This window comes from Podarcis cretensis (genome assembly GCF_951804945.1).
Source record: "Podarcis cretensis genome assembly, chromosome: 8".
In the NCBI taxonomy this organism is placed as follows: domain Eukaryota; kingdom Metazoa; phylum Chordata; class Lepidosauria; order Squamata; family Lacertidae; genus Podarcis; species Podarcis cretensis.
The window spans coordinates 53,527,523-53,544,318 of record NC_137177.1 but is presented as its reverse complement, the minus strand read 5'-3'; the positions used below and the strand labels follow the sequence as shown (position 1 = coordinate 53,544,318).

Sequence of the window (16,796 nt, the reverse complement as noted above, 5' to 3'; positions counted from 1 at the left end):
TCTCTCCTGCTCTTATGGCTAGTTAACAACCCACTCCTACTGATTGTTCAGTGGCAGCAACATTCAGCAATGAGGATCACATATGAATGGGCAACTACAGATACACCACTCCTGTTCTCGACAGACTTGTCAAAGTTGAAACTCAAGTTTCCTCTGGAAATGCTGTTAAATCATTCTTCCTTGGGTGGGTTTTATGGCTGGTGTTAAGCATATATGGACATTAATCTGTTACAATATACAACACTTTACAATTTAATGGGTATTTTATTTTGGCCATTATCGCATGAGCATATTTTAAGTACTTTTAGTGACCCTGGACTCTTGGCCCTGCCACCTGAAAGGTATTGTTATTAACTTCTATAATACAAGACTGCAAACCACCAGTGGTCCATGAGCTTCATTCAGGCGGTCTGTGGAATGTCTGTGAAGAACACGTACAATTTTAATTCTATGGAATTCAAATTTTAATATGGTCAGATTCAATATAAGAAATAAAAGAAGAAATAGAAATGGAATTATAAACCATACACCATCTAGCACAGCAAATTGCAATTGCTACAACATGTGGGGGTATCATTTCCCAAGAACTCCAGCAATTTTTTCAAGTTGTCGGAGCAGGAGACAGTTTGGGAACCACTGCTGTAATGTATTCTTTCTTTCTTTCTTTCTTTCTTTCTTTCTTTCTTTCTTTCAAAAAGATATATAATTTATCTCATTTATCTTCTCAACACTCCTCAGAGGTGTGTCCCTATTGCTCCGATTTTACCAACAAGGGTCTGAAGTCTGAAGAGAAATTAACTTACCCAGGGCCACCCAGTGAGTTTATGAATAGAGAGATGAGCTCAACTATCCCAGGCCAAAGTCCAGTACTCTAAACATTGTATGCTACTGTCATTACAACTCCAAAAGTTGAATTGGCTGATGCTGTGCAGGGCCCAGGGCCAAGTAAGAAATATAAGCCATAACCAGATGCCTGCCCAATGTTTCCTTGAAATCCTCCAAGACTGGGCATCTTTTGCTTCTCAAAGCTAAGATATAGGCAGCTGTCAGAAGGAAACCAGAAGTCTAGCCTGGGGGTCGTGCCACAGAATCAGAGGCAAAGACACACAGAAATGTGCCACGGGCAGAAAATGCTCAGACAAAATATCCAGACCAAACAAGGGCCAGCCCAAAAGCCAGCCTGGGCGAGCTACAAATCCTTCACCAGAGCAGTCAAATCCTTCACTGCCCATGAAGATGCTCCAAACTCTAGTTCTGTGACTCGCCAGACAGGCCAAATGCACTAAGAATGTAGGGTTGTCAGTGATCCCTGAAACTACTGTAGGGAGATGGTGGGTGATAGTCCTCCTCAGCTCCTGACCCCTTAACCAAACTGCAGGCCCTACACACACACACACACACACACACACACACACACACACACACCCCTTGCTTGGTAGCTGCATCATGGGAACCCAGACAGGCACCTCCCTTGCCTTCTGAAGAAATTGAGTCCTTGTTCCTTTTTCCATTTTATGCAGACAAGCCCCTTTATGGATGAGCGTGACAAAAAGGGAATTGAGAGCCAAGAGCCTGTTTTGGCCTTGTGTCCATGGGAGTGTGGGGTGGTGAGAGGATGAACTGCAATAAGGCCAGGGCAGTGGGAAAGGCCCAGTGTGGCCTCTGTTGCCCCCACCTTGGCGTTGACAGTGACTTCATCCCACTGTGGTGCAGCCTCTCACTCTTCAGATGTGGCCCATCAGCTCCAAAGGCTTGGCCAGGCTTTTGGTTCCAGGAGCGGAGCCAGGCTTTGGGGCTTGGCAGGACGGTTCCTACAGCTTGCAAAGCAGAAAAGTCACAGAATGCTTGGGCTGGGTGGGTTGGGGAGAGAGCAAGAACCTACCAAGAGGTTGGTTTTGGCTTCACCTCAGAGAGCTTGGAAAGGCTAGTAAAACCCAGCCAAGACCATAACATCCATTCCTGGCTTCCTAGGGGAAGTCGAGAGCAGGAGAAACTCTGCCACCCAGAGCAAGCCTCCCTTATGCTAGAAGGGCAAAAGACTGCAGCAGAGGTGCAATATCCCGTATCAAAGACAACCAGACAACCATCCCAGCTGAACTGTTTTACACAACTTCCTAGCATACTGTCTTTTAATAAGCGGCCTGCTACAGTTTAGGGCCTCTCCACACATCCTTTTATTTATTGCACATTCCTGATTATTTGCGCTCATTGTGGCATTGGTGCTGCTTTCAATACTGTTTATGCCTGAGAAAGTTTTTGGACTCTTTCATTTTCAATCAGTTCATTCCCCATGACTTCCTGATGAAATACTGTAACATTTCATAACACAAAAGTTCACGTTTTTGTTGCACTATAGCACAAGAGTGTCCCTCCAGATATCAAGAACACAGTAACATTGGAAAAGCACCACAGAACAACTCATAAAGCAGAATGATGTTTGGTCAGGTATAAGTTCACCACTAATGCACTATTATTGGGTCAATAACCTGTTGCAAAACACACTCAAGAAACCAGGGTTTTTTTGTGGGGAGGGGGGTGCTTATCATTTGCTAACACATGTTCCATGTCCAAGTGACGTACAGTCCCTCCCAAAAAAGGAGGATGGGTACATTACTTCTTCATCCAACACAAAATTAACTTGCAGTACAGGAAGTGACAACAGTGACGAGATGCAGGCAACTCTTTTTTAAAAAAGTGAATGGATAAATTCATGAAGAAAAATGTCTATTAGCTATGATGGCTCAATGAAGCCTCCATGTCCTAGTGCAGTATGCTTAATAACACAAGGTGAAAAGGACAACCAAGCCAGAGAAGGGCAGTCAACTTCATGCCCCAAATGTCTGGCTAGTTGCTGATGAAACAGAAGCTGGAGTTGACAGTCTGACCCAGCACATGTTCTTCACGTGTCCTAATCAAATTCCTGTGTTCCATGTGTACTGAAAATACTTTATCTCTTCACAACTTCTCTCTATGAAGAACAGTGTAGGCACCTGAGCTATGCACCAGCATCATTTATAGGAGTGGGCAGAGAACCAACTCTTGAGAACCCCATTGGTGTACCTGTGCCAGTACACTGAAGCCAGCAGGTGCCTTGGAATGTCTACGATGAGTTGTGACTTCAGTGTTAAGTGGGAGGAGGGATGATATTGAGTGATTATGGATGAAATCTTAGAAGTCAGAAGGGAGGCTGAGCTGGATTTCCAAACATATAGAGGGGCAGGACCTCTGGAACCTATATTATTATTTGTGTCTCCCATGTACCGTAAGTATCAAAAGCAGGATAATTATGCAAATTAATGCATCTAATTTCTGCAGGTCACAGAATTTCTGAAGGTTACTCCGCCATCAGAGGTTTTTCTGTTGTGGTGTCAAGATAGTGGGATTCCTTTCCAACTGAGGCCCACCAGGCTCCATCTTGCCTATTGGCAAGCAGGAAAAATTCAATGATCCCCGAATATTTTTAGGGGGCCTTCAAACTGACACCTTTTGATTTCACTGAGGTTTGCTTTCTAATCATTGCCAGTTTCCCTGTTGTTGTATTATGTTTATACTATGCTGTGTTGGCTTGTTTTTAACTGTACACTCCTTTTAGGCTTTTTTAGATTGGCAAGTTGGGCAATGGGAACTCACTTTCCTTGCTTCAGGGAGTAGGTTATGACACTGGCACAGAAATGTGTGTTCATGTGTATACTTTTGCGCTTTATAGTCATGCCTTTGCCAGTCCCCTAGCACTGCATGCATGTCCAAATGGAGATATTTTACCTGGGCTCCAGATGAGTTATGGCAAAAGAAAGGGAATTCTGTGGCTGATGAGTCCCCATACAGAATGCCATCCTAAGATCCCATCTGGACTATACATTTAAAACAATATCATACTACAGTGGTACCTTGGTTTACGAACTTAATTCGTTCCGGAAGTTAGTTCTTAAACTGAAACCATTCTTAAACCAAGGCACACTTAACCTAATGAGGTCTCCCGCTGCCATTGTCCTTACACTGTTCAGATTCCATTTTTAGGCCAAGGTAAAGTTTGCAAACCAGGACACTACTTCCGGTTTTGTGGAATTCGTAAGTTCGTAAACAGGACTGTTCTTAAAATGAGGTACCACTGCACTGTACTTTAAACAGTCACAGATTCCATGCAAAATAATCCTGGGAACAGAAGTTTGTAAAGGGTGCTAAGAATTGTTAGGAGAAAGCCCTATCCCCCTCACAAAGCTACAATTCCCAGAGTGGTTTGACAATCAATCTCGCTCCCCAGGAAACTCTGGGAATTATAGCTCTGTGAGGAGAATAAGGTAAAGGTAAAGGGACCCCTGACCATTAGGTCCAGTCGTGACCGACTCTGGGGTTGCGGCGCTCATCTCGCTTTATTGGCCGAGGGAGCCAGCGTACAGCTTCCAGGTCATGTGGCCAGCATGACTAAGCCGCTTCTGGTGAACCAGAGCAGTGCACAGAAACACCTTTTACCTTCCAGCTGGAGCGGTACTTATTTATCTATTTGCACTTTGACGGGCTTTTGAACTGCTAGGTTGGCAGAAGCAGGGGCTGAGCAACGGGAGTTCACCCCATCGCAGGGATTCGTACCACCAACCTTCTGATCGGCAAGTCCTAGGCTCTGTGGTTTAACCCACAGCACCACCCGTGTCCCGAGGAGAATAAGGGTCCCCTTATAACTCTCAGCACCCTTAAACTACTGTTCCTGGGATTTTTAGGGGGAAGTCATGGCTGTCTAAAGTGTTATGATACTACTTAAATGTATTGCTATTATTATGTATTTATTTATACCCCACCTTTTTCCATGACAGGACTCAAGGCAGCTTATAGATAAAATATACAGATAAGGCCTAAAAATATCCCCCTGACATGACATGACCTTGAGTTTACAGATTGTGATGATACCGCAGGGATGTACCAGACCTTCAACCCAGGTCTCTAGTCACTAGATAACACCAGCTCTTAATGCAACACCCAGTGCCTAGATTTTTGCAATATGCATAGTTACTCTGGTTACAGTGAATTTAAAGAGGATAGGAATGACTGTCAAAGTGATGCAAGGAGACACTGTGACTGTCACAGCTGAAAATCAAGCTAAGGCCTACTGCACACAGTCCTGAAATGCTGCATCTTCCAGTGGAGGAGGAGTTGAAGTTTCCCCCTACCTTAAAAGGTGCAGTCCCAAATTCCTCTTGGAACAAATACTTCTTCACACTACCCAGTTAATTACTAACATTCACTGCCATAAGATGTGATGATGGCCACCAGTTTAGGTATTGTCTGAAGGGGACTGGGCAAAGCTATAGAGAAAGAGGGGTCTGTCAATGGTTATTAGGCATGATAGCTATACGGAACCTCCAGGTTCATAGGCAGTCTACCTCTGAATGCTAGTTGCTGGGGAACAAGCTTGGGTGAGGAGTATTGTTGTCGCGCACTGCTTGTATGAATCAGGTGGACTAGAGGGACTTTTAGTCCAGCCTTATAAGAAAAGCCCAAGCTGTGGGGAAAAACAGAAACTGCCATGGCAGAGTTCAGGCACCAGATCCCACCATGCCAGGTTAGTTTAAAAAAGGGGGGGGGCTTTAGTTACCAAAATTATTCTTCGAGATTAACTCTGGTGAATCACTCAAAAATAGCAGGCAAAAAAGAGTAGTGTGAGAGTAGAGATATCACACATACACACACAGACTGCATCCCTGTGAATCTCAGACACAACACTGTGCAGTTAAGAGAATAGTAGGCAAATAGTGGAGAGTTGTTCTTTTCCCATTTCAGCTTCAGATAGTCCGGTCTCAATCTCTGGGTAACTAGGCTGCAGAATTATTTTACCTCTCCCTGATCCCCTTCTTGCTCTCTCTTTCTCACACACAACTTCCACTCCCTTCCCAAGTCAGTGCTCTCCACTTGGGGGGCGGGGAGAGAGAGAGAGAGAGAGAGAGAGAGAGAAAGAAAGAGAAAGAAAGTAGTAGTACAAAAAGAATCCATCTCTCATTCACAATATAAGAGTAACACATAGCCGGATGCAAACGTGCACAAGTTCAAGGGGAGAGTTTGGCCACCAAATCCACATGAGATCAAGTTTCCCAGTTCTCATTGAGTAGATAAAGGAATAAAACAAACCAACAAAAAAGAACGCTCTTAAAAAGACAAGCAACTGCAAAGCACAAACACACCAGGATTAAAATAATGTAAAATAACATCCTTATAAAAACACTTGGCAAAAGTTTGCAGCAAGTTTGCAAAAAGTTTCCTACCCAGCCAGCAAATAATTTGTTCTTGAATAGACACCAGAAAATTGGGAGGAGGGCACGCCACAAGAAGTCAAGAAGGGGACTTAGTGCAGCTCTTCCTGCCCCCTACACACACCTTCTGTCCCAGAATTACATTAAGCAACTTGACCTTTGCAGCCCCTGAAACTGCTAGACCTTCTTGGCTGTCCCACCCATCCCCAACTTAAAAGGTTTGGACCAGTCCCGGCAATGAACTTCTGGAAGATGGGGGGGGGGGAGAGAGAGATTTCCTTCGCACCTGTCTTCTCTCACTCTCCCATCACAAGCAGACAGGTGCAGAATGTAAACTGAGCTTTAGTCAAAATTCCCTCCAGTTCAGGAGCCAAAATGAGGGGGCAGGCAGATCTGAGGTGGAACTGGGAAGCAGGTTGCTAGAGCAGCAAGTTAACAAAATATATTTCAGAGGAGAAAACCAGAGAAAGAAAATGGCCTTGAAAGTCAGCAACAAGTTTTTTGGGGGGACACAATGGACTTCTAATTATTGCCATCACAGGAGAGTGGGAGAAAGAAAGAGAGAGAGAAGTATCATTTGCAAAACTTCTGCCCACCACCCATAAGACAGGGACCCATTAATGAACGCTTGAGCTTCTACAGGATCAGAAACCTGCAAGTGTCCGTCTGTTCCCCAAGAACCCCACAGCAAGCCCCTGGTAGGAAAAGGGAGGGGGTGCTGGACAATAAATGACATCAAAGGCTGCTTTGCACGTACCTTAGAAACAGAGAGAGAGAGAGATAGACACGGGGGAGCCGCCAATGGCAAAGGGGGTGCTGAGGACCAGCGCCAGCCAAAACCGTCTCCTGGAGTGGACTGCTGACAGATTAGAGATGGGGGGGGGGGAGAGAGATCAAGAAAGGGGGTGGAAGGAGGATCACTGCTGTGGAGGGGGGAGGAAGGGGGGAGCACAGGGGAGCCTCTCTGCGGACAGTTGCAAATCCCCTTTACAAATCTGGAACTGATGATAGTGGGGAAGGAAGGAAGGGAAGAAAAGGAGGGAGAGGAAATCTACAAACAAAATTCCCAGCCAGCAGCAAACCGCATACAGTGATGGATTGGCGGGGGAGGAGGAGGTTGCAAGGGGAGGCGGGGGGGGGGGGGGACAGGACTGAAAGGGAATTTCCTGCAATTGCCTCGTGTTTGGGGTGACGTGGGGGGGGGGGGGAGAGGAGAGAGAATGCACGGGAGGAGGGCGGATTTCTGAGTCAGAAGCAAATCAGAGGAGGCAAAGCAAGGCTGACACAACAAAGAGGCAGGAACAACAAAAGGAGCATATGGCCAGAGCAGCTACAGCCTGTAAATTAAACATAAAGGGGAGATTAGATAATTAATGAGGGCTCGCCTGCCTGCCTGCAATGCCCGCCCCCAAGGCAAGCAGGCAGGCCCAACCATTCCAGGCATGGGGGGCAGGGCGGGCACTGATCTGGGGCACTGTGCCAATTGTGAGGCACCATGATCTGGAGAGGCACAAGCATGCATCTCCACACACAGCTGAAAGTTGTTATGGGGGGCTGAGAGGGAAACCACCTGTAAGGATGGGTGGGAGGAGGCAGGGAGGGTTATCTAGTGTGCTGGGCTTCTCTTGAGAAACAGTATTAGCTATGAGGTGTTGGCCGGGATCCCAAGTGAGTGGGGAGAAGAAGCCTTGCCTGCTGTGAAATCTACTTTAAGTTGACCCAATGAAATTAATGACCCAATGAAATTACTAATGTCTTCTGATTTCAATGCACCTACTCTGAGTAGATCTAACTTTAGATGCAACGGAATACTTGGCACCAACTGTGTGTGTGTGCAACGTTCTGTATAGAATCAAAAAATGGAATGAGTTCTGCCAGGCGTCAAAACTATGACTGAAAGACGGCATCCTTCTCTATAGACCCTCTTGGTTGCTAAGATCAGTGGGGGGGTCCTCTTGGCAGTTCCTCCATCCTCAGAAGCTTGGTGGGGGGGAATGTTGGCCCAAGAGAGGACATTCTCTGTGGCAGCCCCTAAATTGTGGAATTCTCTTCTCACAGAAGTATGCCTGCCTGGTACCTTCTGCATACAGCTTACAGTACAGTGAATATGAATTTCTTTATCCTGACATTTGACATCCGAGGTGTATATATTCAGGACCAACCCTATTTTTGAGATTGCAAGTTTTTTAAAACTATTTTCAATATTGTGTTGTAACCTGCTCTGGGCCCTTAGGGTGCAGGGCAGGTAATTACGGTAATTAATTAATTAATTAATAATATGTTTCAATCTGACAGAAGTGCAAATAGAGTCCAAAAAAAGAAAATGCACAGCATAATTCTATTATCACACAAGCAATCAGAATTCAGTATCCTGAGACTATGTTTTTTAAAGTTTCTAGACCTCATGGATATGCAGATAGGCTTGAAACTTTATGGTCATTCCTTTATCTCAAAAGCCAGATCAACTGGATTTACTTCTGAGAAAGTATGGTTAGGATGAGGCTGTAAGAAATGGAAAGTCCGTAGAAGTATGCACCGACACCCTTAATGTGACTCTACAGGCAATGCTAAACATCAATGTTGCATCTGCAGCGGACAGAAGAAATCTGAATGGGAACAACCAAGTTGGTATGAATAACCAGCTGGATTTTTGCAGGTAGCTCTACTCACAAAGTAGCGAAAACATGAAAACAAAGACTGCATAAACGCCATATATTTAAAGTACATTACCCCTCAAATAGGGAGGGACGCGGGTGGCGCTGTGGGTAAAACCTCAGTGCCTAGGACTTGCCGATCGTATGGTCGGCGGTTCGAATCCCCACGGCGGGGTGAGCTCCCGTCGTTCGGTCCCAGCTCCTGCCCACCTAGCAGTTCGAAAGCACTCTTAAGTGCAAGTAGATAAATAGGTACCGCTTTATAGCGGGAAGGTAAACGGCGTTTCCGTGTGCTGCGCTGGTGCTGGCTCACCAGCTGCAGCTTCGTCACGCTGGCCACATGACCCGGAAGTGTCTTCAGACAGCGCCAGCTCACGTCCTCTAGAGTGAGATGAGCACGCAACCCTAGAGTCGGACACGACTAGCCCGTCCGGGCAGGGGTACCTTTACCTTACCCCTCAAATAATCCTGAGAACTGTAGTTTATTCAAGGTTCTGGAACTGTAAATTTGTAAGAAGTAAGCTACAGCTGCCAGGATCCACTGGGGGTGAAAAGGTGCTCTAAATGTGCTTTAAATGTCTGACATGTACATGTGTGAAATAAAGAAAACAATTCCAGATAACAATTTTTCATGCTGCTTGCTAATTTACGTCAGATAAGTTTTCAAGAGTGTCTCCTTCCTCACCTGAGACAGCTCACACAATGTGTGCACCACAAACAACTTATAGCAAATGCTGGCATACTAGCCTTTGGCACAATCTTTGCTCACAAGCACCATGGGCTACTAGTTGTGAAGTGGGTCAGAAGAGAGAAAGAGGGTGCTTCCAGACTGCTGCTATTTTCGGGTGGGATTCAATCACATACCAGCAAATTCACAGTGTGCAATTCTAGGGGAGTTGTTTCAGAACAAACCTGCTTCCCCTGCCCACCTCTCTTGCAAAAATTAGACTGTTTGTGATAAGGAAAATGACAGGGAAATGCACTAGAAAGTGTGGGATAACACTGCTTGTAACCTCCTCATCTAACCTTCCCACAAACAAATCCAAATGAATGCCCATTAAATGGCAAATGTGGTCTTATCTCCCTGCAAACAAAGCAGGATGAATAAACAGGTTGTTTGGCAGCACGCAGAGACAGAAAAAGCACAAAGAAAAAAAGTTGTGTGTGTATTCCCTTCCTCCCTTTCCCCTCCCCACTACAACTCCCTCTCCCTTCCCCCAGCAGGGAAGCAGATGCTCTCCTAAATCCTAGCATTGAAGCTGGAGGGCAAGCAGGTGGGAAGCATATATCCAGGCCACTGATGGAAGACGGATTCATATTTCCATCCTCACACTATACTGACACCTGCTGGGACACAGGCAAGGTGTGTGTAGTACTCTCTTCTCCTGATGTATCCAGCAACTGGTATTCAGAGGCATAGTACCTCCGACAGGGGAGGTAGAACAAAACCATCAGAATCAGTAGCCACCGATAGGCTTATCTTACAAACACACTTCTGCACATTTGAGAAGCTGCAAGAACACCCATGGTCTATGGTTCAAGCGGCTAAGAAGATGCAGGCTAGGTACCTAGTAGATCCCACATAGGACATAAACATGTCTCTCTACACCCCTTACTCCTTTACCCCAGGAAGAAAACTAAAGCCTGAGCAAACTCCAAAACCTGGATAGGCTAGCTGGCTGAGCATGTCAGTTGAGCTAATCAAGCAGATGCAGGATTTTTACTTATTTTTTCAAAATATGGACTTGGAGCCATCAAGAAGAGGTGCCACAGAGTGCCCCAAACTGTAAAGCAGACAAATCATTGCTCTTTCCATTTTATGTTATGCAGGGATGGAACACATGAGCAAAGCCTTTTCACACAGTCTATGTGTGGGCCGTTTCTTCAGGGTCCGAATCGACTCGGCACAGTCTGCATAGCTCAAAGACTTTCTAAGAAGACTTTCCAACCGCACCCTTCCCTGACATGAGCTTTCATTTAAGACAGTGCACATCACCTTATGACACCATCAATGTTTAAAATGGGAGATGGGAACTGTTTCTTTTTCAGTATTGCCTGGTGGGCATCTTTCTGGGGGCTGCATGCCAATGATGGATGGGGCCAGAGGTGGACCTACAGGTGTGACTCTTCCCTTTTTACAGTAACCTACAAACAGCAAGCCAGAGGCTTCCTGTGCATTCCCTCATGTGCACATCATCTCTATCCACACACAATGCAAATAAGAGGCATTATTTATTAATATAATTAGATTTATATCTAACATCCAAGGAGCTCAAGGTGGTGTATGTGGTTCTTTACCAGAGTTCAAGGACACACGAAGGAACTTAGAAAGAGTGAAGACCAGGGCCAGTGAGTGGAGGGCATGGTCTGGGTAGCATCCCAAGGGCCACACAGAGAGACCACATAGGGCCACTTCCATGCCTACCCCCCCCCCCCCCGTGGTTCACCAACCCCTGTTTCACAGCCACCCTCCATCACTAGCCCTGCAACAGACTTTGACAAAATTCCTACACGGAAAAGCTTCTCTCTCACTCACTTCTTGCCCTGACTCTAGCAGAACCTTACACTCAACACCTGGGTCCAGGCCTCTGTAGTGCAAGCAAGCAGATGCCAGGAGGAACCTGAGCAGGACCCAGGCAGGCAGAAAAGAAAAATGCACACAAAACACACTCTCTCCACCACCACCCCTTTTGAAATGCAAAGAGTGTTTGTCCTGCCTCCGTCTATTCAAGTCCCTTCTACACTTTGAGTCAGATAGATGCACACAAAGGCAGTGGCAATGAAGGGGGCTGGGGAGGGGGGGCAAACACGCTCCAACCAGCCCTCGCTCCAAGCCCTAGCCTGTGCATTGTCCTCACACCAAACAAATGCGCCCATTAATCTCTGTCCCAGCGCTGGCACAGGGAAGGGGGGGCTACCTTTCTCTCTCTCTCTCTCTCTCTCTCTCTCTCTCTCTCTCTGTGTGTGTGTGTGTGTGTGTGTGTTAATTGTCTCCTGAGCAGCCAATGACAGCCGGGGTGAGTCACAGAGCAGATGCTGAGCGCAAGAGTTCAAGAGAGAGAGGAGAAAAGGCTCCATGGAAATGTAGGCGATTTCTCTGCATGTCAAGATGGCTGTTAGGTCAACACGGAGGCTCTGTTTACTGAGCTGGGGGTATAGAAGCAGCTGTTCCTCCCATCCCTGAACATTTTTTTAAGGAGGCAGAAGCAGCAAAAACAGGGATTAGAGAGCGTCTGCAATGACTGGAAGCCAGCCGGGGATGGGGGGGGCATCCATTAGTCATGCAATATCTGTGGCTGCAGGGTGAGAGCCTGTTTGGTCAGAGACAGCCCTTGCTAGTTTCTCCATAGAGAGGGCTGAGGCCTGCCTGGAGGTCATTCCTCTGGTTTGAGAACCCTAACTCCCAAATCTGAAACGGGGTGGTGTGGTTGCAAAAGCTGGTTGCAAGAGTAAAAGGATCATAGCGCCAGCAGCCAAAACAACAACTGCTTGCCTATATCTCTGCGTATGACAAAAATTGCAGATCCAAAAACGGATACATGTCACATCACATCATGGACTCACAAGTGATATAAACTGCCTCCCATTGAAAAATATTGCATCTGAGAGAATGAAAAGCAGAATTAAAAGCCTATCTAGGGTCTTTGATCTGTGATGGCTGTTTCATACATTCAAGTTGACTCTTGCTGAAGTCAGTCAATGGCAAATTGGTGTGTGTGAATGCACTTGGTGCACTGAGTTCCCCTGATCCACAGTTATGGAACACCTTCTTAAAAGTAGACTTTCTTCTAGAAGCATTCAAATATCTTCTCCTGGCTTATTTAAAGAGGCAACTATCAATCCAATTGCTATTGTGCTGTGTTTTATCCTCTATCATAAGAGCTTTAGGCTTGGTGTGTAACCTTGTGCCATTCCCTCAAGATAGAAATCTGAGCAAATCATCTATCTTGAGTCTATGAGGCTAGAGAGAACTTGCAACCTACAACTGAAGTGCTTAGGATTCATCCAGGGATCCCGACAAGAGCCCCCCTTTCCTTGCTGGAAGGAACTTCAAAGTGCTTTAATCAAGCTTCTGACTAAATGCAAGATCATTGACCTTTTAGGACCCCTTGCCACACAGAGGTGGGTTTTGCCATCCAGGTCATGGTGCATACGGGAAGTGCATGCACCACAGAAACGAGCCTTCACAGATTATTCCTGGTGTGCCTAGGCCTTCCATGATCCCTTTGTAAAGAGTGCTTTGCTTAGCTTGCTACTCTGCTGCATACCCCAGCCCAGGATCCAAGCCTCAGAGGTCATTTTCCCCCATTGAGAAAAGAAAGGCCAGTGGACACAGACGACCCCCTTTGCAAAGGCAGCCGCTCTGTTGACATGCCAAAGGGTTCCTATGGCAACAATGGAATGTGAGGGGCAGCTGGCTTGATGGAGTCTGGATAAACAAAGGTGGAAGGCAGCGGCAGGCGGGGGCGGGGAGTGATAGGGCTGCCCTTCCAACTGGCTGTGAGGGCAAAGGTCGGAGAGTCGAGCATGGCGTGACCCCAACTGAGACATCGTTCCCAAAAGGGCCTCAGCAATCAGGAAGGGCAGAATGAGGGAAGGGGACAGAGGGGGAAAGTCTAGGGTCTCTCCCCCCCCCACCCCACTGGCCACCCACTTCTTCCATGGTAGATAAAGATGTACAAGGCAAGAGACATTTCTGTACAACTAGCAAGACTAAAAAATGGAAACTTTCAAGATCCTCTGATAGCACAAAACACATCTGAAAAAAACTTAGGATGTCTTCTCACTTTTATGTATTTCATTTTATTTTAATATATTACATCCATCTGCATGGAGCTTAGGGTACAAGAAGGGCTCAAACACAGGAACATAAATAATATAACAGCACAAGAAAAGCCCTAAAGCTGGATCAGGCCATTGGGGGTCCATTTAGTCCATTCTCACAGTGGTCAATGAGATTCCTTTGGAAAATGTACGAGCAGAAACTATGTTCTTAAACATAGCCATTGTGGCCAGTAGCCAATAGCTTTATCCGCCATCAATTTATCTAAGGTGACTGGAAACAATGTGGGGTGCAGGGAGAGTATCATGGTGTGTAACACCCACAGCCAGGTCATAAAAAATACCCTGCATCATCTTCTCACATAAGTTTATATGGACCCCAGCTTTGCTCACTGGTCATTTCCCAGGACAACTAACTCCCCTTTCCACTGACCCCTTTCTCTGTTGCATGCTCAAACATTAACTCTCCTGTCATGAGTTCAAAACTAGCAGAAGAACAGCTGGCTAGATTTTTGTACTATCTATGCTGTGCTCTTGATCAGAAATCCCTTGTAAATTACACAGCATATTGAGGGCAGACCCCTTCCTTGAACAAGGCAGCAACCAGCCAGGCGCTGGAAGGGAAAGAGCCTCTGCAAACCAAAGAATATGAGAAGAAGCATTTCTTCCTGGCACAGCCCCATGGGGACCTGCCCACAACACCTCTGTGACAGGCTCTTCCTGCCAGTGAGAGAGGGTCTCAGGCGGACCTGGAGCCAAGCAGAAAGCAGATGCCATTCCAAGAACACTGGCAGGCTGTGCTGAGGGTAATAAGGCAGCAGATCCAAGCTTTGCTCCAGCTCACGCTGGCTGCTACTTTTATGAAGCCATTTACTCCCTGGCCCTTGTTCAGCTGCCAAGCTCAGACCTTGTTTGGGTCTCTTCCCCTAAAGGAGCTGAGTTGCCCAGAGAAGACGTGTCAGAAGAGAACTGGTGCATTTATTTAGACCGGGGGGCAGGGAATTCTTTTTCAGTCCAATGTTCACACACCCTCCATGACAATTTTCTGAGGGCCTCATGTCAGTGCGGCCAGAGTCAAAACTGGACAGAGCCATTCATGTACAATTTATACCTAGGATTGCATAAGCCTCATTTGCCACTGCAACACACTGCTGACTCTTGTTCAGCCTGTGGTCCCCACAGCTGAAAACCATTTTCAATGACCATTAAATCATTCCCAGTTAACATTTGTTGTTGTTGCTTTCTAAAAAGGTTATTATAAGTTTTTGCAGTGGTACCTCTGGTTAAGAGCTTAATTCATTCCGGAGGTCCGTTCTTAACCTGAAACTGTTCTTAATCTGAGGTACCACTTTAGCTAATGGGGCCTCCCACTGCTACTGCGCCGCTGGCACGTGAATTCTGTTCTCATCCTGAGGTAAAGTTCTTAACCCAAGGTACTACTTCTGGGTTAGCGGAGTCTGTAACCTGAAGCGTTTGTAACCCGAAGTGTTTGTAACCCGAAGTACCACTGTATTTAAAACAAAAACCCTAAAAATGACATGCACCACTTTCAAAGAGGCATCCCTTCCTTGCCTTTACAGTCAGACCAGAGAGGAATGCCTCTTCTGAATGTTCACACTACGACATTCACTGATGTTACCTAAAAACAAAACATGCATTTTTTCCTTCCCAATTGCAGTTTTAGCCATATCCCAACTTATAAAAGATTTGGTCAACTGTGTGAGGTTCTTATTAATTGACTGTGATCTCTTTAATAGGGTAACAGCCCTCATGAGCATCACAAGCACTTTCCCAAACTAGTTCTGAAGTTCAGCATCAGCCACTGGGTATACACAAGACTTCTTCAAAGAACATGAGGCAACACCACCTCCCCACTGCCCAGATGCCTGCCTGGTAGCTGCAGCTCGAGAATACAGTTCACTGTGCCTCCACAACATCTCTCTCTCTACGTAAGAGCCCAGGTTCTGGTTAGACAGGGATAACAGCCCTTCCCACACATACAGCCAAGAGAGGAACTAGAAGTCTGCAACTGCAACAGAATAACTAACCCAGCTTGAGAAAAGTGGCAGCCCTTAGGTCAGGTGTGGGAAACCATTGGTTCTTCAGATGTCACTGAACTAAAATTCCCTGGCTGTGCTTGCTGGGGCTGGTGAGAGACAACAGTCTGGAGGAGCCCTTGCCTCAGTACATGGAGAGTTTGGGGAAACCAGCTGGGCTTCTCTGCCAAGCTGGAATTAATAGGAAGGGCTGAGGCATCCCTAGCATTGCCCCACACATTCACCCTCACCTCTCCCAAACATGAAACCCAGAGACAGGAAGTTTGTGGAGAGCAGCAAAAAGGAAGATTTCCTCCCACAGAGCTTTACCTGCTTTGTTTCTGCTTGACAGGCAGTTGTTAAAGGCACAGGAGTTGGGGGGGGTGACGCAAGTCTGGCCAAAAGTGTTTGTAAATCTCTTCTGTTACCTTTTTCTTAAAGCGTCCGCTCTCTGCCTGGGATAACTCTGGGGGTTTCAATGTGTCTTGGGATAACAACCTCTGAACTCGCTTCAGCCTCTGAAATGTAAGTGCCAACTGTCTCTGTTTACCAGAGGTGGCACCTGTTTCCTGGCTTGTCCCTGGGGCAATTTTTTTAAAAAAACCAAAAAAAATCACTGCCCTATTTTTTCCTTTGTGTGTTTTGACTTTAGGGAATGCCTTGCTAAAACATTGCTCTTGTGAGCTGAGCTGCCAGGAGAATTGCCAGCCATTCTGAAAGTTCATCTCCCTCTCCCGAATAGAGTATGCAGAAGTTAAAATCTCCAAGTTGGAGCTAGCAGAGTAGATGCACCTGGCCTTTAAATAAGCTTGCAAATAAGCCCTCAAAAATTACTAAATTGCCTACTGAGGTTCATAAAGCTGCAGAATCTCTCAGGAGTTAAGATAAGCATAGAGGGGCCCTCTTGGTAGTTCCACAACCCTCAGAAGCTTGGGGTGGAGGTGGGCCAAGAGACAGCTCCCTCTGTGACAGCTCCCAAATTGTGGCATTCTCTCCCCACAGCATTGCTTTTGGAAACTTCACTATACAAGTGCTGAAGACACACCTCTTTGCTCTGGCCTTTCTCACCTCAGATGAAAGGACCT

The 16,796-nt window shown here is 46.2% G+C and overlaps 1 protein-coding gene and 1 long non-coding RNA gene across 4 annotated transcripts in view; one reads left to right on the top strand and one right to left on the bottom strand.

Annotated features, from left to right (window-relative positions):
- Nucleotides 1–16,796, bottom strand: part of GSE1 (Gse1 coiled-coil protein) — a 432,608-nt gene that overhangs the window by 297,929 nt on the left and 117,883 nt on the right. Inside the window, exon 2 of one of the 3 annotated variants that reach the window (XM_079988694.1) lies at nucleotides 6,997–7,095. The exons of the other annotated variants lie outside the window; for them this stretch is intronic. Coding sequence (XP_079844820.1) covers nucleotides 6,997–7,095 — 99 coding nt within the window. The remainder of the gene's footprint in view (nucleotides 1–6,996; nucleotides 7,096–16,796) is intronic. 3 annotated transcript variants of the gene reach the window in all.
- Nucleotides 13,338–15,609, top strand: LOC307223144. Its single transcript, XR_013841987.1, has 2 exons — nucleotides 13,338–13,576; nucleotides 15,433–15,609. It is a non-coding gene; the product is annotated as an uncharacterized lncRNA (long non-coding RNA).